Genomic DNA, 22,350 nt, shown 5'->3' with positions numbered 1-22,350 from the left:
GAAAAATAAAGAGCAAGACAATAGATTTTATTGTGATATAATTGTGATTTTACTGCGCTTGTTTGTGAAATTTTTGCAAACGATCATGTGCTGCTGTTACGAAAGTGTGTAGTCCAGAGGGAAACTCGTTTATTTCTTTTTCTTTTTGCTTCGCTCTGTTTCACGGCTTATTCGTTCACTGCCACCATAGTTAGTAGAGGTCCCCTCTACTAACTATGCTGCCACACACTCAAACGTCACGCTCAATTAACTTTGAAAAAACATGAATAATGCAGCGAATAATTATCTTAACGGTTGTATTAAAGTGGCGCATTATTTTCCAGCATTTATACACTGATTCAGAGCGCGCAACGAATGGATCAAGAACATGTAGGCGCCAAAAGCCTTGAAAACGGCTTGCTTTCGAGCTCGCCATGAAAATGGCGAAGCCTGGAGGCTGGTAAAAGTATTTCCATTGGAAAGTTTTGAGTTATTTGGCTGAAAGTCGAATACGAACTTCCTCCAGAACTCGTGGAAGTGTATCAGTCAAACAGTAAGCTGATTTTTCAGAGCTTAGGGTTTCAAAAGTTTGGGAATACTATCAAAGACGTAAAATTCGAAGGTAAGTTTTAGACATGCTTGTTTTGAGAGTATCTATTTAAAGTTGTATCATCATCAGCTTAAACAAAATTCAAAATTCAACGGTATTATTTGACCTAAACGTTTGTTGGCAGAAGTCATGAGTCGAATATATAATATTTATAGTTCTAAATTCCCAGCAGGACAAACCTAAAAACCTTGCTATGCCATATTTATTTGTAAAGTTGCATCCTCAAAATCTAAAACATTTGGAAACTATGGATTAGTATTTTGCGTGATTTGATCAGACATAAAAAGTTTTGCCTTTATGGGATGTTTATGATATTCCAGTGTAGCTGACAACTATGCACTCGACCTGTTTAAACTTTGTTTAGTTTTGGAATGAGAGCTATTTTCCTGACCAGCAAGTATAAAACACGCTATTCCAATATTATTGTCGGTTTTCAAGCCTTATTTACTGGTTTGCATTTTCTCAATTCAGTTTCCGCCAAATTTCTCTAAGAATGGTTTTGTTTACATGACCCCTTGGTCGTAATGTGCACTTTTCCGAGCCACGCAAAAGTCTGATAAGAACTAATTCACTGACGTTACAAATAGTATTTGAACATGCTGTGGTATTTGGTAGAGCTTGGAAGTCTAAAACAGACTTCCTGAGGTTTTTAGGACAGAATGAAGAAAACCAAATGATGTACATCATTAATTAGGAAGTTATATTCTAAACTTCATGCTACACTGAGTATAGATTTGGCGGGAACTTTTATGAACTCGCTTTTTCAGAAACAATTCGTTTAGCAATTCGTTTCAATCTGATCGTTGCCTTCTAATTAAACTAATATTTCTATTTCGTACATTGTTTTTCACTCGACGATGGGTTTCAGTTTAGCGAAATTCTAAAACTTTAGAACCAATTTATTCCGGAAGACAATAGCTTGTTGTAAGAAAAGCTCGAAATCAATCAGCTGTAAAGCAGACTTAGTTGAGAATAAAGTAGAACTATTTCAAATTATACCTTACCACAAAGCCTAATTACAACTGATCTTGGAGGTATGCGACCTCCTTTTTTTTTAGTTAAAGAAGATAAATAACTGACCAGTCGAAAGATTATTTTCTGTCATGTGGAGGGCGCGAGAGTCATTGAACTGAAATAACGATAAACAGTTATAAAGAAAAAGTAAAAAAAAAAAAAACTAGAGGATTTCAAGCGAAAGAATAGTATTACTCACTAGTTTAACAGTATAAGACTTCCGGAGTCATACACTTTACTAATACAATAAGGAGAATATTTTTTTACTGGAAAATTTTTGCTCCTTTATCGGCACTGTCTCAGCTGACAAGTTTGCGCATGGAAAGTACGCCGCGAATTCAATTTTATAAGTCAATAGACTACAGCTTTTCAGACAAATCAACTAGGATAAATTTCAAATTCGTAGTATCGAATCGTAACAAATTTAATTCCTCTTGAGAGAAGATTTGTACAATAAACCATTAAATGAACTTTAAGAAAAGATATGTTCAGGTCGGGTTGTTTTGGCGCTAAAACAAATATCCTGGAAAGAAAGAATAACTAATTAATTATTAATTCACTGAAATAATTATGAGAAAACTAGAACGTCCCCGGGCATTTATGAAATAACAGAGAATACTACTACGAGAGCTTTGATTGGACAAAAGTTCTCGTTTATTGCACCGGTAAACCCAGAGAAAATTAAAACTTTCCTCTGTGTTTTGTTTTAACTTTATTTTATAATACAATAGACCGTAGTTTCTATCGGTTTACCGGCGAAATAACCCAACTGGCATGTTTGGTGAACACTCGAAAGTTTGTAAGCCTCCGGCTCGCGATTTATAAATTTTTACGGATTGTTTTATTTTCCCAACATTACCCGTGGGTTATTGCGCCGGTAAACCGATTGAAAGCGCGGTCTACTGCTTCTTGAAGATGTGAATAAAAGATTAAAAATTATAGCATCCATTTACAAAATCACAACGAGTAGTCTTAATCAGCTGTGAAGCGAATTTCAGAACACTAGGTGCTCCTCTTGAGTGTCTGTCGAAAAGTCTTCAATTCCCTTCCGCTCTGCAGCTCTTTTGCTCCTGCAAAAGAGCGCCAGAGATCTTTGCCAAAGTCTTTTCAGATTTTTTCTACAGAGATTTTAGCCTCTAAATTTTGACTCTCTTGTCTAAGATTTTAGACCAGTACCCTTCTGTACTGAACTCGAAAGAGCGACCGATCTAAGGAAGTTACTACATAAGCCTGCCAATGGTTTTGACGGTCTGAGTTATTCTCTTTGTTTCTTTTAGAGCGATTCAAGTCAACTGCACATGGCCTTGGATGTAGCTGCGGTAATAGTGGTCAGCGTTGTTCTTTCGCTGTTGATTTTCCTTTATATTGCCCTATCGATAAGGTTCGCGCTGAAAAAGGCATCAGGGAGGATCCCTGACGATGACCCAAGGAACTCTTTCCTGTATCATACGGCAGCATGGCACCCTTTCGGCGTGGCAGACACCAAGTGCATCCCAATACAGCCCAGGACATACGATGAACTCAGAAGGGTGACTCATCTTCATAATCTATTATTAATTTTATTATAAGCTAAATTGTACATGCATTTTGATTGGTTGTTACCTATGGTCTATTATAGGCCAGTCGCTTAGATGACGTCAGCATTAAAAACGTTTTGCATTTTTTATCATAAAAAGGAAAGATTCCATGTTGCCATGGGTCTGTACAGTAATAGATCACAGAAGACTCAAAATAGGGCAAGAATATGCGTGACACACTTGGCTGCGCCACTTTTTTGTACATACCACATTTTGACGTCATCCGTGATATATTGGCGATCAGACGCACGGCAACATGAAATCTTTTTGTTAAACGATGGTCTCCCGTCAGTGGTCAGCTTCATGTTGTGGGCTCTTGAGAACGCGTGCGAGATAGAAGAAATTCTCATTTTGCATAAAAAGCATCAAACCGCAAAAGCTCTTTGAGTTTTTTCTGGTTCCGCCACGCAATGCTTTCTTCCTACACGTTTTCGTGATGAGCTCTCTATAGGTCCCAGACTCACATACGCGACAATCTCCTCTCCTAAGTTTAACCTGTACTTAGATTGGAATTATCAAGCGATGACGGCTGAGATCACTGTTCAGCGCTGCACATGCGTGAGACTACTTGAATCATCTCGAGTGGAAGGGAAGGAAAGATTCCCTACTCGTCACACCTCGCGCTCCCCATATACAGTGGACTTTCTATCACCCAGAATTAACAATGAGTCATATATGGTCAAAAGTATTTTTGTTATTGGTGTTAATTTTTGAGAGCCCCTCTTGACAAGTTGGATTCCCTCTTCGAATAGTATTATTATTATCATTATTATTATAAATATTATAATTATTAAATAATGCATGTTCATAAGTACAAAGATTATTTTCAGAGCGAAGAGAAGCTGGTCGACTCAGGATCAATGAAAATTCCACCAGGGAAGATTGCTGGAAAGATCAAACTGTCGCTTCAGTATGATTCTATGAGGTAACAGAGTGACGCAGAGTTTTGAGTACTTTTCACTAGACTTTCACTGTATGTAGTATGCAATTTCTTCTTATATGGGTGATATGCAATTCAGTGATAAAAATATTAAGACTGAGACCAAGGGAACACTGATCTGGGGAACACCACTCGGTCCAGTTTTCTTTGCTGACGTCACTGCTCACGTCTAAACAAATCGAACTACAGTATTCAGGCGAATCTTTTCCCAGGCTCTACGCCTGGAGAAAGAGATCAAATACAAAAATTAGCGTTAGTGCGCATCTTGTACCCGGATCTCCTCAATTTTTTAATTCGGAAACGATTTGGGTACGAAATAAAAACGAACGCATGTAATTGGACGTAAGCGTAGGTACATAATCCCTGACATTTGGTTTACCATTGAAACCCAGGTCCACTCTTATGGCCACCATTCACACAGTCAACCTACAAGAGCTTCCTTCTACTCTTGACGCCAACTATTACGTCACGCTGAAGATCCTGCCGCAGAACCATCGCTCGTTCCAGACCAAAGCGGTCAAACGGGACAAGAGCCTCGACTTCAAGGAGACGTTTGAATTCCGAGTCACATTCGAGAAACTTAACGCACAAAGTTTGAAGATGACGTTATGTTGTTTCGATCGATTTTCCCAGCATGAGCCTCTTGGTGAACAAACAGTGCATCTAGCTGACCTCGAGGCCCGTGGGCTCAGCCTCTCTCGAGAGATAACGTTATTTCGTGATATTCATGCAGTTCGAAAGGTAAAACTTGTTGATTTTGTTACTTGCACTCAGGCTCTTGGTCGGTGGAAACGAGCATAAGGAGCAGGGGGGTAAGCTGCCGTTTCCAGACCACCTACAGTCACCATTTGCGCTAGAAATATTGCGCGAGGCCGACCAAATTGACCCCTTGCATATGCATGATATTTAATCCTTATTTTTGCGTGGGGGTGTGGAGAGTCTTTGCGCATTAATTTTCTTATAGTAAGCATGCTCACACTCAGTTTATGAGCAACTTTGGAACAACATTGTCTTGTTATTCCCATCTTTCTGATGTTCGTTTGCCTTAAAATCTATTCTTCGTCTTATTGTGACTATGTTCTTGTGAATTGTAGGCATCGGGTGTTCTTGGGGAATTGATGATATCCCTGGGGTATCTCAGGCTAACTGAAAGGCTAACGATAGTGGTAATCCGGGCGAGAAACCTCCCTGAAAATGAAGACAAAGAGGATCCAGGCAAGTACCTCTAATCAGATCCCCCCCCCTCCCTATCGCCGGCCATGGAAAATTGGCGAAAACATTTGGATGTGTTGATATTTTGTTTTCTTTGCAACTCCCCACGAGCAGATATGGCGGTCTTCCCTCCCTCCCCCTCTTAATTCAGTTCCCGACAATGGAGAGCTGGTCAACCAGAATGAAACCTTACGTTTTTAAATGTTAATCTTTGGATGTTGCTCTTCAGTCTCACTTTGTCACAATATATAGGTTCATTGCAGCCTGAAACATCTGGTCCCTCTCTTTCAGAAATAAAACTTCAAATTCCGACCTTTCGTCGATCCACAAAATTTGGTTTTTTGTCTTAATTGTCATTATCTCTTGTGTTTTGCTTGAAGCTAATGCAACCAAAACCTGAAAAAAGCGAAAATCTAGGTCTGTTGAGAAACAAAGTTACAACAAAAAGAGGTAATAAAATGTCTCAGTATTCGTTTGAAATATATTGATTTGCTTATAACTCTTTTTAATAGCTCCATACGTTGAGGTCTCTCTTATTCACGAAGGACGAATCCTCAAGCAGAAAAAAACAGTCGTAAAGGAAGAAAATAGAAATCCTGTATTTAACGAAACCCTCACATTTCACATTCCTGTTGGTATCCTTCACCAAACAAGCTTTAAGTTGTCCGTGAAAAGCCAGACTCCAAAGAGGACTGAGGACGATTTACTTGGAAAGATTTTTCTCGGCCCATCATCCACCGGGGGCGAGTTTGACCACTGGAATGAGATGAGGATCAACAACAAACCAATAGCACGCTGGCATAAGCTTCTTGATTGACAAGCGCGATAATTCAGATGGATTTCCCTTCTGCATCAGCTGTGAACATGAAAGCTTTGTAACGGTTAAAATGGTTAAACTTGTAGTTCATAATTTCGAGATTTCTGATTTTAAGTCAGCCTGCATTTTCAATTTCTCATACATCAATTGAGATTTTCTCATACCTTTTTTTTTCAAAACCATTGTTTTCTTAAGTTTTATATGTACAATGAAGTCACGCAACGCTATAAAATAGATTAAAGGAGCAAGTTTCTAAACTTGAAACTGTGGTGTGGCGTAGGTGGGAGCATTGAAAATATGATATTTTGGTTTTATCATACGAGTTGATTGCGTAAATTGGCCACCGTGTACAGAGTCAGCTTTGGTAACTCTTTACGCTAATCAATTTACATTTTCCACTCAGCTGATAAAAAAAAAAAATCATCTATAAAATAGATTCCTTCTTTTAACATCATTGATTCACAATTGTTCCGCTGTTCAGTCTATCAATTCTGGTTCCACGAAGACTGGCCTTGTTTCCATTGTTGCTCATAAATTCTTTGTCCAACGGATTCCTAACAGCCTAAATTCTTCTACCTTCAGGTGGTGTGTCACTTTGTTCCATTTGAAGGTTTAAATATCCAAAGAAAGTAATAGTTGTGTTTTTTTTTTTTTTTTTTTTTTTAGCACCGAATCCTGCATGGCGGCTTTTAGTCATTTTAATGGTAACTGTAGCGGCGCAAGATACGCTCCGTGAGATTCTTCTATGATAATTGTGAAGTTTTCCGTTCGGTTCCTTGAGGTGGAACTTCACACTTTCCTCATTCTTGTTTTCTCAGAAAACTGAAACGTGCGCTTTTGAAACGAAATTTGATACAAGTCACAGCAAAATTTGTCATTCTAAGAAGGAAATTTTAAAAATTCTTTGAAGAGTTTTGGGAAGTGATTAATCCGTGTTTAAAGAAACATGCAAGCTAGCCTAGCGGACGAAGACAGTGAAGTAGAATAGCACATACTGGCAGTCTTTCCTTTCCTTCAGACAAATTTCCCCCTAAGAGCTAATTTAGAGATTGTTGAAAGATAGGTGTCGAAGAGACGAAAAGAAAACAATGCAGTTGTTGACGTGGCAACTCTGTGTTTTCATGCCCGATGTGACAACTTCCCCTAGTGCTAACCGCGCAGTAACCGTAGACACAACTGCATTCTCGTATTTCAACCGAACTACAGAACCTTTAAAATCCGAGACAGTGAGATTATTGCGTATCGTCTGCGCAGTTCTTGTTGTTAATTCTCAAACCACTACAAAGATTTTAATCTATCGAGGACTTTCCAAGCTTTCGCTGGTTTGAATCGAATACGAGGAATTGAAACCGGCCAGCTATGGAACTGCCGAAGATATAGCGAAACACCTCGTCTTACTCACGAGAGGTATGCATTTGTTTTTTCAAACTCCCTCGCGTTCTGTAACTAATTTAAGGAAGGAAATTTAACTTTTGTTACCGCCTATTGAAGTGTTTGGTAACTTAACATTTCTATTCCACAATTTACTGCTGAATTTTTACGATCAAACTGTCCCTTAAGAGGCACGATAAGCTTAGGCAGCACGCCAAATCGACTTATTTCCTTCCATGTTTTGATGCATGAGTTTGACAAACCTTACAAGAATTTTCACTGCCTTCCTCTTTCGACGAGTTTCGCCTTTACTTCCTTTGCATCTGAAATCACAGGACACATTTTTCTTGAAATTCAGAAATAATGAGTTGGATTCTCATTATGTTCTCAAATGTATTTTTTTTTTTTAATTTGTGAAGTATCTTCTGTTTGTTGATCTCTGTTTTTCGTAGTGACAAACTAATTGCACAAAACGTCGTGATGTAATGGCAAATTAATTCAAATACATCCATCAAGTAATAACAAATGGAGCCGGTACATGAAATGTCTTAAAAGCAGAGATTTCTAGGAGAGAGATCTGCTGTTTCCATGCAGCCCTGATTGCAGGCGATAAAATATTTTATATCTTACTAGGGAATCAGTTCATACGAGAAAAGTGCATCTGTGACCTTTTGTCTCAGCAAAAGCGTATTCAAGGTCACAAGTGTTTTTGTGACGTGTTCTTCAACCACGGCTCAGTTTTACGTCGACGGCTTCGCTCTTCTTCATCTTTAATCAATCTTAATGCACGTTTCGTTTCGCCAAGCCAACTTCTTTCCTTGCTATTGTCTATTTGCGAGGGATAAATGTTTTTTGTACTAGCGATTTCCCTATCTAAGGGCTTTCAGAAACTTGCTACAGGAAACTGACTAACCAGGTGAAAATTGGTAACTTTAAAGACCTTAAACGCTTTTGAAGAACTACTTTAACCATACTGTATGCATTGATGTAAAACTTCTTATCGTTGTGCTTGAAACTATTAAAAAATGGCCACGAAAGTTTGACACGCGGGGACATGATGGAGTAGTAAAGTAAATTTTTGTCAGGAAATGTAGTCCATATTGACACGATGTATTCACAAGATCGCTTAATTTATAAGATGCTGATGAAAGTGCCTTTGTCATATGGTTTAATTTTGCAAAAATCAACATCACCTGGCCTCACCATTAAACTCTTTCTTACTCGTCCCTAATCACGTTTTCTTTTTTTATTGCAAATGCAAAATGCTCAATGCGACATGTTTCCTTTTTTTCTGAATTTTTGTTATTGTTGTTGTTTTTTAAGTTGTTGTTGTTTTTTTATTTCCAGTTATTGATTCTACTGTTGATTTTAAAGTTTTACAGCCTCGCTTTAAAAATATGTCTATCGATGGTTTGGTTAAAATCTTCACAAACTGCAAATCGCCCAAGACCAAATGAGCAAAACTTGCGCTCGAGTCCTGTTCTTCGAGATAAACGTTGCACTCTTCCTAAGTTATGGAAAAAATAGGCAAAAAAAGAAAAGCCCTTTAGAGCACCATATTTGGAAACCATTTTATACAAAGCTTTGAGGTCGTGATTTCCCAGATTTAAATCACGATAACTTGAATGACAAGAGATTCTTCTTTATAACGGAGACTTTTTCTACATATTGCTGCCTGTATATGTTATTTACTACCTTCCATATTCTGCATCTATAAAAACTTGGATGACGTGACTCAATTTCGAAAAAAAAAAAGAAAAAAAAGAATCCATGGCGTACTTGTTTCCTTGATCGCGAGCTTTCATTGAACTATTGCTGTTTATCAACTTATTCTTTTCGTCAGCTGAAAAAGCTCTGAGCCAGATGTACTCAAGAGTTATTGTATTGTAAGTTATTGAAAACATCTTAAGATCACCCAACTACTTGCTCTCCTGGTTTTTGTCGGTCGCTTGGTAACTTGTGTTGAAGCTGCATGTTTTGAAAATTAATCGTTTTTTTCGGTTCAAAAATATCGCCCCAGGCCAGTATTCAAATCTCAATGGAAAATGACTTCTAGCTGCTCCGTTGGATTCTTAAATGTTTACCTTTTGGACTATCACATTGCCATTTACTTCGGCAGCAACCTAATTTCATACTAATGAATCATTATCAGTTGCATGAACAGGAGTTTTTTTTTTTTTTTTTACCTCTAACTGAGACAGTAATATTTTATGTCGTGCGGATAAAAATGTGCTGAAGTCGCTCACATGATATTGTGGTCCCTTGTGAAGTAGTTTTGTACAAACAGTAGCATCGTGTTTACCCTCTGGATTAATTAACCCCTTAAATAATATTTTTTATTCCATCCGAAACCTTCTTTCAGCCCTCCGCGGTTTGCTTTCGAACTCAAACAAATTTGCCATGAGTTTCGTAATTTTCCGCATTCTAGCGTGAGAGACGCTTTCAGACAGGTTAATACCTGTGTCTTTGCGCAATCTCTGATTGGCGTTCAGCGGTAGTGCTTTGTTCCGAATCGCGAAGGTTGACCGAAAAACGTTACATGATTTTGCAATTCAAATGAGCTTGATGTCAACATGTTTTGAATCCGTTGGCAGATAAGTATAAACCACAAAATAACGGGTCGTTAAAAAATTTCAGCTGATATCACTGCGGGAAATCGTCTTCGATTCGAGATGTAGTATTTCAAATGCTTTGAAGTTCGCGTCGGAAAATTGTTTTCGACATGTTAACTAAATGGATTCTATTGTAAAGATTCCCGGGTAAGTTAAATTATCAGGTTGTTTCTTGCAGCGAATTGGTTGAATGGAATAAGTATGTTGAATAAGCCTTTAACTTGCGCTAGTTGATCCAAAAAAATTAGCTACTATGCATTGTTCATCAGCTTTTTTTTCTTTGAAAAATTCTTGTATTCCTTGACGAGTAACTTCCTCCTTCCTTCTTTCCGCGAAGCTCAAGTTTTGAATCTTAAAGAAATTGTACTTCTTCGACAACTGTTGACTTTTCCAGAAGACGTTTATGTAAATAGTTTTCTAGTCCAAAGGATAACAATCTTTGTGACCAAATATATTGTTGCTATCCCTGACAGATGTATGATCAAACGTACAGAACATTTCCTTCACACCTTACACAAAGTCATCCACAGAAACCGAATTTTGAAGATCGAAATTGAAATTTAAAATCTTCAGACATATACCACACCCGGTGAGTTAATTAACAGTGACCTGTTTTTGTTACGCTGATTATAGTTTTTTGGATGTTGTTTTGTTAATATTTCGATTACTCTGAGACTTCACTTTTAATTCTAATCAGATCTATTGCAACCTTTCTCGCCAATGCAATGATTTATTTCCACACTTTCGACTGATTTTATGAGAGATGCAGCAATTTGTGTTTATAAAGTCGTTAAAGAAATTGATAGCATTTTACTGTGTTGTCTTTGGAAACAAAACGAAATTGACTTGCGCGAAAATGCAATGGTAAATGTGAATAGTACTGTTTACTAAACTTATACACACTACAATATGATAAATATCTAAATAACTTGAATTCATAGCCTTTTCCTTTAACATCATTGTGCGCTCATTTTATGTTCTAATTTGGCTTTAAAAAAGTATCGCAGAATCTAATAGACAGATATTGAATCGGCAGAAATCACTTAACCCGTTAAAATTATGATCTGTTTAATGAAGAACTTACACATTTTATTCAAAGGACAGATCTTACAAAGAAACGTGTCATGCTACCTAGTTGCTAACAGAAACACAATCACGCCAAGAAAGGAAAAGAAAAAAAAAGGGGAACGAAACCAGACAAATTCCTAATTCATATGCACCCTAGTATCTTTCTCAATATTCGTTGATTGGATGTTAATTTCTCTGTATTTCCGATATGTACAATATACTGGAGAATTTTGACTCCTATAAACTTTTGAATTTGAGAGGAGTTCAGAAAATAATTACTTTCTGTCGAGCTAAGGGCTTTTTTCAGCTCTTAGCAACCAAAGAGCTCTATTGCCGATGAGGCCCTAACACCCGTATCTGAGTAAAACGAAAACTGACGGACGTGAATAATATTCTGTTAATTTTGGCTACAAAAATACAAAAATAGTAAGGCTACTAAGTGTAATTGGTGGAGGTTAATTAAATTGTATTTTATGGTCAACTCTCTCAGGGTTTACCAGAAAAGGTGGCGTATAAATCTATCAACTTTTTCCCCGCCATGATTAGAGCAATATCGCAGCGTTTTGAACTATGAGAACAGCAAAAAAATCAAAGATTATTGCCGAAGTCGTGAAATTCAAAAGTGATACTCGAATCATCCCTAGAATGAAAAAGACCTTTTGTTTACACACTTTTGCTCTTTCTGCTGCCTGTTAAATCCCGCAACAATTGCGTAACTTGTGAATGGTTCGCTGTCTTATAGAGTGGTGAGGCGTTGCGCTCCAAACAAAAGCTTTTAAAATCGTTAAGTGATTTTTTGTCTGGCCTAAAAGGGGATGACGGTTTTGTGTCAAGTACCTACGTTGTATTTCTTTTGGCACCTTTCAGGAATTGTGCTCATCTCGCCCCATTTCTCTTCGAGTACTCTAAGTTGTCAAAGAGTCTATATTTCAAATTCAAGTTTAATTTTCAAGTTCGTACCTATAAGGTAGGTCATGGACAACACTGCAGGACCGTATTAAACCACGAAATAATGGAAAATCTTTCTGTAAAACTGGAATTCCTTAACCAAATAGATTTGAGCTCGGCCTTCTCAACATCGAATATAATTTCTTTAAAAAATGAGAAATGCTAAGAATTTTTTCAATTGTATGTCGATTATAATATTTCTTAAAAGAGTTTTTCACCATGAAAATATGAAACGTTTTAAATTAAGTTTGTAAAAAGTTAAAACTTGATTGCTACAGTTGGTATTGGGTTCGAGTATTTGAGTGACTTGGTACTTAACTCTATAGAACCATACACTCCATTTCATACAAGGCGCCAGAATTGTAGTCTACTGTAATTTGTGTTGAATCGGAAACTGTTCCTATGAACAAATAATCTCTGGTTCGAAGCCAAATGACCGTGTAGGATCTTCATTGAGATACAGAATATCAGTCAATTGATCGGGGAATCCGATTGTCCATGCAAGAGAGGTCCTGACAAGGACTGCTGTTGGTAGAAGTGATTGATGGACTTTGCGGAAGTAATCATAGAAGTCGGGTCCTTCCAAGGAAAACACTAGCACAGAGGGAAAACATTGGGCATGCGCAAGGGAGGTTAGCCGGGCGCGTGCCAATTTCCCGCGCAAAATCTTGAGGAAAAGTTAAAAGAAACAACCGCTGTAATTCATAATGCGCGAAAAAAATTGAAACGTTTATAGAAATCGGTAAAAGGTTACAAAGTAGGAAAAAGGAAAACCTCGAGACTCTTTGTACACAAAGCTTATTTAATTACGGGTTTCTAGCCGATTTACAATTTCCATTGAGTTTTCAAACCCTGAGACTCAAATCCCTTGTGTGGTTGTCTACAAATTGTGTAGGACAATTTGATTCTGGCGGCCCGAGAGCAAATACAACGTCTACACATGCGCAAACTTTTGACAGACAGACAATCAGAGGACACGACTTAATGTTACTCGTGGGTTCAAACCTTTTCATCCTCGCTAAAAGAATTCGAAAAAAAAAAAAAAAAAAAAACTCTTAAAATAAGCCTTCCTCGTCTTCCATGAAGACCAACACGATGTTCTTTTTTTCTTCTTGGCTCAAAAATGCAAAATTATTCACCAGACAAAAATTATAACCGTAAGATAATGATGATTACTTTTTACAACAGAATATTGTTTTAGCTGCAATTGAATTGTCGACTTTATGAGCTTTTACCAAAAAAAAAGACAGACTTCTTGTCTGTTTTTCGGGAAGACAGCTTGAAATCGATCGTCGCAGTTTTGATTTTCGACTCCGTAAAACACTCTCCAAAGCCACGAGAAAGGTTAGTTAGAATCTGTTGGTGACCAATTTCCTTTAAAGCTAAGATTTTCTCTCGCTTCTACCATTTTTCATTGTCTTATCAGGCCACCAGGATTAACATATAACAAAATTCGTCCGAGTGACTACAACTAAAAAGGACCTATTTTCTCAACAAATTGCTTCATTTAGTTCAAGTGCTTTTAACCTTGTCTGTCTTAGAATCTAATAATAATAATAGTAATAATAATAGTAATAATAATAAAATATTTATATAGCGCACAATCCACTATTTGTCCATTGCGCTTTACATCAATAAGTTAAAAATCATCTGAAAATAAAAGAGTTAAAAAGCTTGATTAAAAATATATGTTTTTAAATGTCGATAAAAATGTCTATCGAATCTACCAAAATATAATAAAAAATTTTACGCCACGTATTTTGTTTGATCAGTTGCGCCAAAGTCATGAACTCGAGTAATCTTTTTTATCGACAATTCAACTAACGTTTCAACCTCAAACACACGTGACATTCACTCATTCGCCACGCTGTTTGAGTTATGTTTGATGTAGCCTGCAAAGTGGGTATGGGATGAGATGAGATCTCCGTTAAAACTCGACGAAATGGTCTAAAATCGTTACCAAAGAACAAAAATAACACAAACTACACTATATGAAGAGTTTATGCTATATTATTTACGGAGTTCCATGGCGAAGCGTAACCTCCCATACAAAGCTCTATCCTTTCATAGAGAGCTTGTAATATTATCCTCTCATGGAAAGCTTGGCACCCCTGTGCTTGGACTAGATCGGTGTTGAAACTTATTATTGCGGTGGGGGCACCATGAGGGACGCGACGATCCGAGGTTAACCTCACGGAGCCGTACCCCTCCCCCCCAAGGGAAAGGGAGCTGTATTTGATAGTTACCTGTCTTGCAATATTTTTTGCCTTACTTTAATATGTTACTTTTCTCATTTGTGTCATTATCCCAGCTAAAAGATGCACGGATATGTTGTCACTATCTCCATCGTAGCTGGCATCTGTGTCTTTGTGGCCCTCGTGTATCTGGTCTTCAGAATCTACAAGAGGAGGGCAGAATTAGGAACTGACGCAGAGGTTGTGGGTCTGTGTCCCCCTAGCATTATTCTGACATCTGACAGCCCTGGGATGTCGAAAAAAAGACTCTACTCGCCCATCAGAGAAAGAGCTGGATCGATGGAGAAGGATGAAAAACTTCAAATGAAAGAGAAGAGAAAGGACATCAAAAGTTTATGGCTTCCGAAGAAGAAGACAAGTTTACCCGTCATGCAGGCAACCATGGTTCAACCAGCTGTACCGGAGCAAACAAAGGCATGTAAATTGACTCGTCACTCGCTCGCATGATTGCGCGCGTGCGTGCGTGATCACTCGCGCGACACTTATTTTCTTTTCAGGGTCCTAACAAAGAATGTTTGCAAATTTTCAGGCATCCTGTCTAGACAAGAAAAAGTTTTGGAAGACTGGCTGATAGGTGAAAAAAGGGCTCTCGTTGAGAAAAAAAATTGATGCTAAAAACTCCGCAAACACTCAAAAGAAATTCGAGGCTTTTGTTTATATGGCATTTTTAAATTGCCCCAGCGATCAAGCATTCGCATGAAACACATTTGCTTGGTGAGCGCATCTCAATTTCAATGACAAATTTCGATTTAATTTCAGAATATTTACGATAAGTCCCTATTAACTGGCAACTCAACTACAATTCCCTGTGTATTTTGTATTTGAAATACAATCTCGGTAGCTTGTCGCAATGCTCGTCGTGTAAAAGTCACGAAACGTAGAACAAAAGCTGCCTCATTCTCGGTCCGCTACTGAATCATTTCCAGTCTTCTCCTTTAAGTAGCTTAACGTGATCCGCGCGTGCTTAGGATATGATCTGTGTTTGATTTGTTTCAGGATCAAGGTGGAAGAGGCCGGCTGACTTTCACTCTCCATTATCATTATCAATATGCGTTGAAATCGTAAGTTGATCTTGTTCTTTAGTAAGTTAGTAAACACTTTATTTATAGAGGGTAGCACTAAATAGCTAAAAGCTAATAAACTTGTGGCCCTCAATTAAAAATAAGAGTAAATATTAAGCTAAATAGTAAAATGATTTAGACTACACTTTTCTTTAAAAATTACATTAAAAAGACTCTTCTTAAATGCAGGAAGAGAATCTTTACGTCTTAATTCTAAAGATAATCTATTCCATAGTGTGCAAGCTCTAACTAAGAAAGACTTTCCACCTTCTGTCTCGCGTATATACTTAGGACAAACTAAATTGAATTTAGCATACCTAGTAATTCTAGAGTGGACTTGATTATTAACAGTAAAATTTCGAATTACGTTATCAGCTTATCTTATTTTCTTCATAAAAAGGAATCCATTTTAACTTATCAAATAAACGTACAGATGGCGAATCTCTATCGGCAGACAGAATAACCCTAGCCTCCCTTTTTTGCAGCTTCAATACTCTGTCCAAAGACTCTTTATCACAATATGACCGGATAACACTAGCGTAGGTAATTATAAGATGAATTATCAAGTTGTAATATAATAATCTTTGCCTAAGAGGCAGATAAACTCTGATTTTTCTGAGAAGCGCTATACGATGCGAAAGCTTGTTACAAATTTTATCAACATGTTGACTAAACGATAGGTGACTATCAATAGGGAACTTTAGCATCACGTTTACGGCAAACGGCGAACCTGAGGAGGTCACGTGATCACCGCTTTGCCGTCACGTTTGCAGTTTGCCGTTCCAGTTTCAACGGGAAGAAGGTGCTCCAGCCGTAAGTGACTTACGGGAAGGTTTTTTGGCCACTTAACGAAACCAACTTACGTTTGACACTTTTAGTAAGAATTTTCTACCATCTATGGATCCCAATGTCGTTTTTTTGTGATTAAAAAAACAATGTATTTTGTATGATCTAAATGGAAGAAAGCCGAGTGGTGAAAGAACTTGAAAACAAAATGGCGGCTCGAAGTTCCTAAACATGTGCATGCAAAGACGCACAGTTATGGAGTTCTATATCAATGTATGCCTTCTTCCATTTCTATAAAATGCCTTTTAGATAGCCAAACACTTGCCAAGAGGTGATGCTGGCGACCGAAGTGGCCCAGCGAAGGCCAAAATGTCCCGCTGATTAAAGGAAATGCCGAGGGTACTTTCCCCTATCTTTTCGAAAGACAAAAAACCCGTCGTGCTCTCAGGGCGTGCTTGTAGAGAAAGATGAATGGCCTTATCTCAAAAACCTTGAAGAAGATAAAAAGGCTCTTAAAAGGTTGGCTTTTCCCGTCAAAAGACGTCAACGCCATGCTAAATTCAATTTTGGTGACGACGACAAACGGGAAACCTCAAACCGCTAGCAGCCGTTTGCCGTTTGCAGTAAACGCGATGCTAAAGGTCCCTAATGTCTAAACCCAACAGAGTAGCATTAGAAACATTTCTCACTAGTTCCTGATCACTAAACTTCAATGATGGTTGAAAATCCAACTTGGATTCAAGTCTTTTGCCAGTCACGATCATTGTCTTGTCTACATTAATGGCAAGTTTATTTGTCACTGCCCAGTTTTGGATTTCAGCTGTAGAATTATTGAGGTCACATTCAAGGTTATGCTTAAACTTATAGTCGGCAGAGCATGCAGGTAATAGTTGTATCATCAGCATACAGATCTGTCTGCGCTGTGATATAAAGTGGCAAATCATTACGTCCTACATCCTTTTCTCTTCAACTCACAAAATACCTACCATCAAAATGTGACCCATACGGTCCCGCGCACGTTTTTATTGGAAAACGAATCCGTATTAGCTCGATTGTACGATTCTGGATTGTTTTATCGTTATAAATTATAACTTTTTCTTAATGAAGAGGGACATACTCCGCGTTCCCCCCAGAACCCTCGTAGCCATGCCTGCTAATTCCATGAAGAAAAATTTTCTTACATGTTTGAGTTTTCTAAATCTGTCCCAGAAAGTTTTCACTTGTGTTCTTGCAGATCCGTTCTGCTCGTCAAACTTGCTAGTGCCCAGCAATTACCGCCAAAAGATAATGATGATCCCCCGGATGTGTTTGTCAAAACACAACTCGTCCCAAGCTGCAAGCGAGTTTACATCTCCAAAGTGCATAGAGGAACCTCGAACCCAGTCTTCGACGAGACATACGAGTTTGATATCGAATATCAAGAGCTTCAGCAACAAAGGCTTTTGTTTGAGATTCTTGACTACGACTGCATGTCTCGATACAAACCAATTGGAGAAGTCAGCGTGCTTTTAGCAGAACTTGGAACACATGGTTTTAATATTTTGAGAGAGGTATCTCTGTGTGTTTATATCTCTAGACCCCAGAAAGATTGAACCGGTTTATTTTAAATACCTTTCACTTGTATTGAGTTTGTACATAGTTTTCCTGTCAGTGATTACATTTCAAAAACATATGATGGGTCTTCAACGAGACATACGATGGGTCTCACAGATCTGCCAGTTAACAAGGAGATTTTAAGCTCGAGATTTCTATCACTTGATAGACGATGAGGGCGAAGCCTCGAAACAACTATCTCGGATGGAATTTGAGAGCAATAATCTTGTTGTTTTAGTTTAAATCTATTAGTCGTTCAAACTTAATAAAAAAAAACAGGCCCAATTTCTATTATTATTATTAGTAGTAGTAGTAGTAATAGTATAAGTATTATTACTTCGTTTACAACCGCACGCTGTTGGCACAGCGGTCCAACGTCTATGCATGCGCGAACGTTGTAGTGGGGGAGTGGTGACGTACTTCCATGCTATCAGAACCTTTGTCAGGAATTATAAGCAACCACGCAAGCCAGTCAGTCAAGGTGTTTAAAAAGCGCATAACGGTTTCGATAAAGCTCAAAACAAAATTGTAAATTAACAGGATACCCGTAATCAAATAAGTTTTGAGGTCTAAAGGTCTCAAGTTTTCCTTTTCCCGGCTTACTTTTGTTTCCTTTACAGATTTCTATGAACGTTTCCTTCCCCCCCTTTCCATGTTTTTTTTTCGACAGATGTTGGTTCTTATGTTTTTCTTGTAAATTTTTGGCGGGAAATTGGCGCGCGGTCAGCCGAGGTTAATCTCCTTGTGCATGCGCGACGTTTGACCACTGTGATATCTGCTGTGTTCACTTTACTCATTTTCTATCAAAACGTCAAAGAGGAACGCATGACTGGTGGCTTGAAGTCGTGCAACCGCTGAAAATCGCGGGAAAAAGTGCATCGGCAACAAACTATTGCAACAACGTTTAGAAAATGAACTTAAATCGACATGACAAACATTAACAAAAATTGTGAAAAAATACTCAGCGGATTGTGTCCGTGAGTTGTAGGAAAGTCGCTTTCAAATTTTACTAATACTTTTATATGTTGTAGATATTTGCTCAAAAATCATCATTTAGTTTATCTATTGATAAATTATCAGAATAATTTTTAGGTGTAAAACGTATGAAAGTTGTGTATAATTGTTTAAGTCTTAACTTTTAAATAAAGAAATGAAATTTGATACACTGTCTTTTGTAGTTTTGTTGGTTTCCCACCATGCAATGGTTTTCGAGGATCAATGTCGGAGCAACTGCGCACCTACCCCCCCCCCCCCCAACCCAACATTAACCTTAGATTATTATCAGTAGACTGTTGTTGGTTTAGGGGAGGGGTGGGTACGCAGCTGCTCAAGTGCTGACACCGATCCATTTTCCATCTATGAGAAGATGCACGCTGCTAGAGAGTTTTCAGGAATGGCTTACAATTGGAAGAATTGATAGAAATATAAGAACATCTCTTTAATAAATACGTTGATTAATCGTAGGGCGATTTCACGTGATTGTCGAGAAACTTAAGAAATACCAGAGAAAACTAAAATGCAAGAAACTTGCTTTAAACACGAAGGCGCGCTATATAATGAAGTCTTCCCTGGGAAGACCTAGGCTCATTTGTAACTCACCGTTGACGTGTGCGGGTCAAATTTAAATGCTGGTAGACGAACAAAAGGAGCTAATGAGATATCTATTGTGAAGGTGTAGTCTGATCGTCCGGATGAGTGTAGTCCTGAGAAGGACTGTTGTCGGTGGTAGTGACTGACGTTTCGACAACCTGTGCGGAAGTCATCATTAGAGTCAAGTGAATGATTGTTGTCAGTAGAATGTTCTTATTCCAGTTCGTGTAAAATGATCGATTGGTCATGTTTGCCGTGATGTTATTGGCTGTAAGACTCAAGTGACGTAAGTCGGTCGTGATTGGTCTGTTTCGATCTGTCGGTAAAGTTAGGTCGTTCTTTTTCGGTCGTTTGTGATGTTTATGTCGTGAATGAGTCGTTTGTATGGAGCGGGTAGTTGTTGACATCTGTTGAGGGGAGTCTGTTCTAAGTTAGTAAACCAGCTTTCCAGAGTCAGTCGTTGAAAATAGTCAGTGCTGTAGGTTAGGCATTGCGCAACCCCTGTAGCTTAGGCATTTCCTATCACCGCAACCCCTACGACTACAACAACCATACCGTACATGACAGGCATGTCTGAAAACATCTCGCGCATCTTACTACCCTTCAATATCCACGTCGCCCACAAACCCATCACCACACTGCGTCAGTTACTAACCAACATTAAAGACAAAGACGAACCGAGGAACAGACAGTGAACGATTTATAAGATCAATTGTTCCGACTGCTAAGCCTCCTACATCGGTGAGACTGGCAGAAACCTCACAACAAGACTGACTGAACACAGACGGGCGACGAGGAAAGGTGATGTCAGCAATCACATTGCTGAACACCATCGACTTACCAACCACAACATTGACTGGGACTCTGCGCAATGCCTAACCTACAGCACTGACTATTTTCAACGACTGACTCTGGAAAGCTGGTTTACTAACTTAGAACAGACTCCCCTAAACAGATGTCAACAACTACCCGCTACGGTGGCCCAGAAGGCTCAACGTAAACAAAAAATATACTGCAGCAAATAAAAAATATACCGCAGCAAATAAAAAATATACTGCAGCAAATAAGTAATATACTGCAGCAACTAAAAAATATATTGCAGCAAATAAAAAAATCAAAACGCAAAGAAAACAAGGACCGCAGCAAATAAAAAATGCAATGCAAACAAACAATATTGCAGCAAATAAAATGTGCAACGCAAACAAAAAAAAAAAGAAAACGCAAACAAAAAAAATTGGAACGCAACGCCAAGGAAGACTGGGTAATAGTTCTTAGTTTTCCGCCAACACTCGTTCTATCCTTTGCTTGTTCACCTTTCCGAAACCATGTTTTGCAGCGAACTTATGACAGTACCATGCTGCTCCTTTAAAAAATCGATAATAACTCTATTTTCATACCCTTGATGAAAGTAATCTTCTATAATCCTACGCAGATCGCTTTCGTCCAGAGCCAAAAGCGAGTTCGAGTTCATGCTGTTTTGGCGGGAAACTAAGAACTATTACCCGGTCTTCCTTGGCGTTGCGTTCCAATTTTTTTTGTTTGCGTTTTCTTTTCTTTTTGTTTGCGTTGCATATTTTATTTTCTGTAGTATTTTTTGTTTGCGTTGCATTTTTTTATTTGCTGCGGTACTTTTTTCTTTGCGTTCTGATTTTTTTATTTGCTGCACTATATTTTTTATTTGCTGCAGTATATTTTTTATTTGCTGCAGTATATTTTTTGTTTGCGTTGAGCCTTATGGGCCACCGTAACCCGCTCCATACAAACGACCCATTCACGACATAAACATCACAAACGACCGAAAAAGAACGACCTAACTTTACCGACAGATCGAAACAGACCAATCACGACCGACTTACGTCACTTGAGTCTTACAGCCAATAACATCACGGCAAAACCAACCGATCATTTTACACGAACTGGAATAAGAACATTCTACTGACAACAATCATTCACTTGACTCTGATGATGACTTCCGCACAGGTTGTCGAAACGTCAGTCACTACCACCGACAACAGTCCTTCTCAGGACTACACTCATCCGGACGATCAGACTACGCCTTCACATGTTACCCCCGGGTTCAAGCCATTTACCGAGATATCTATTGTTTACTTCCACCAGCATGGTGGCATGAGGTAACGTGCGAACCACCTACTTCGATCTCAAATTTACCGCGACAAATAAAGAGAGTTTCCATTGGAGAAAGGAAATACAAATCTCAAAAATTCTTGTATTGTGATGAAGACATAAAACAATTTTGAGGAATGCGCCAGCTGTTCACTGCTTTGGTGTAGCTGTAGCTCAAGCTGACTTGACTCTTAGAGTTCTACATCACACGACGGTTGATTGACAAATGGTCCAGTGGGACCTAAGGCTCCTTTTATATTGCACCTTCGTGTTTAAGACACGGGGGAAACATAGAAAACTATTGTCATTCTAAACAAACCAAATTATACCAATCAGATTTGTGCATTTTGTTAGAGCACGTTCACGCGCGAAAGTTTCAAACTCTGTTTGTTTGGAAGGCCACGTTGTGGCCGACGAAACGCTCTCTGTAAAATTTCGCCTTCTCTTCACTGGAATTTCTCTGATATTATTGCAAAATATTTTGCTGAAAATTTCAGGTTAGTGACAAATCTTTCACATACAAAGTATCTTAACTTCTTTTGGGGTGTATTTTTTTTAGATGCCCTCGTTTAAATTGGCGAGTTTTTCGACACAATAAATATGTGATAAGAAGAAATAATATTTTGCAAATTTTAAGGACATTGTTTTGTCGCTCTTTCAGCGTAAAAGCTGCATTTGTCGCTGAGGGAGTGGAAGTCGGGCGCTTTAAGCTTACGAACTACAAAAAGATGGAAAGAATAAACCAATAACACGTTCATACCAATAGCACGAACGGGATAATAAACAAAAAAAA

The 22,350-nt window shown here is 38.3% G+C and overlaps 2 protein-coding genes across 5 annotated transcripts; both read left to right on the top strand.

The window, feature by feature from the left end:
* Positions 1-299: 299 nt before the first annotated feature.
* Positions 300-6,413, top strand: LOC111320888 (synaptotagmin-10). Its single transcript, XM_022923623.2, has 6 exons — positions 300-601; positions 2,881-3,132; positions 4,011-4,105; positions 4,513-4,861; positions 5,215-5,335; positions 5,845-6,413. The coding sequence occupies exons 2-6, from the start codon at positions 2,902-2,904 to the stop codon at positions 6,147-6,149; spliced, it is 1,101 nt and encodes a 366-aa protein (XP_022779358.2). The 5' UTR covers positions 300-601; positions 2,881-2,901; the 3' UTR covers positions 6,150-6,413.
* Positions 6,414-7,322: 909 nt separating this feature from the next.
* Positions 7,323-19,004, top strand: LOC111320859 (uncharacterized). 4 transcript variants are annotated; one of them, XM_022923576.2, is made up of 5 exons: positions 7,324-7,556; positions 10,606-10,721; positions 14,460-14,817; positions 15,400-15,464; positions 17,485-19,004. In XM_022923576.2, the coding sequence occupies exons 3-5, from the start codon at positions 14,467-14,469 to the stop codon at positions 17,840-17,842; spliced, it is 774 nt and encodes a 257-aa protein (XP_022779311.2). In that variant the 5' UTR covers positions 7,324-7,556; positions 10,606-10,721; positions 14,460-14,466; the 3' UTR covers positions 17,843-19,004. The 4 variants fall into 4 exon arrangements, with proteins under 4 accessions (XP_022779312.2, XP_022779311.2, XP_022779310.2 ...); XM_022923575.2 differs by lacking the exon at positions 7,324-7,556 and adding an exon at positions 10,080-10,279; XM_022923577.2 differs by lacking the exon at positions 10,606-10,721 and having other exon boundaries at positions 7,323-7,556.
* The last annotated feature ends 3,346 nt before the right edge of the window (positions 19,005-22,350 follow it).

This window comes from Stylophora pistillata, chromosome 12, assembly GCF_964205215.1.
Source record: "Stylophora pistillata chromosome 12, jaStyPist1.2, whole genome shotgun sequence".
In the NCBI taxonomy this organism is placed as follows: Eukaryota; Metazoa; Cnidaria; class Anthozoa; order Scleractinia; family Pocilloporidae; genus Stylophora; species Stylophora pistillata.
The sequence above is the reverse complement of the archived record's forward strand: the minus strand, read 5'-3'. Positions and strand labels throughout refer to the sequence as shown.

Coding starts and splice junctions, on each gene's coding strand:
- LOC111320888 (XM_022923623.2), top strand. CDS start 2,902: ATGGCCTTGGATGTAGCTGCGGTAATAGTGGTCAGCGTTGTTCTTTCG. Junction 3,133..4,010: donor CATACGATGAACTCAGAAGG/GTGACTCATCTT, acceptor GATTATTTTCAG/AGCGAAGAGAAGCTGGTCGA. Junction 5,336..5,844: donor TGAAGACAAAGAGGATCCAG/GCAAGTACCTCT, acceptor TCTTTTTAATAG/CTCCATACGTTGAGGTCTCT.
- LOC111320859 (XM_022923577.2), top strand. CDS start 14,467: ATGCACGGATATGTTGTCACTATCTCCATCGTAGCTGGCATCTGTGTC. Junction 14,818..15,399: donor CTGTACCGGAGCAAACAAAG/GCATGTAAATTG, acceptor GATTTGTTTCAG/GATCAAGGTGGAAGAGGCCG. Junction 15,465..17,484: donor TATCAATATGCGTTGAAATC/GTAAGTTGATCT, acceptor GTGTTCTTGCAG/ATCCGTTCTGCTCGTCAAAC.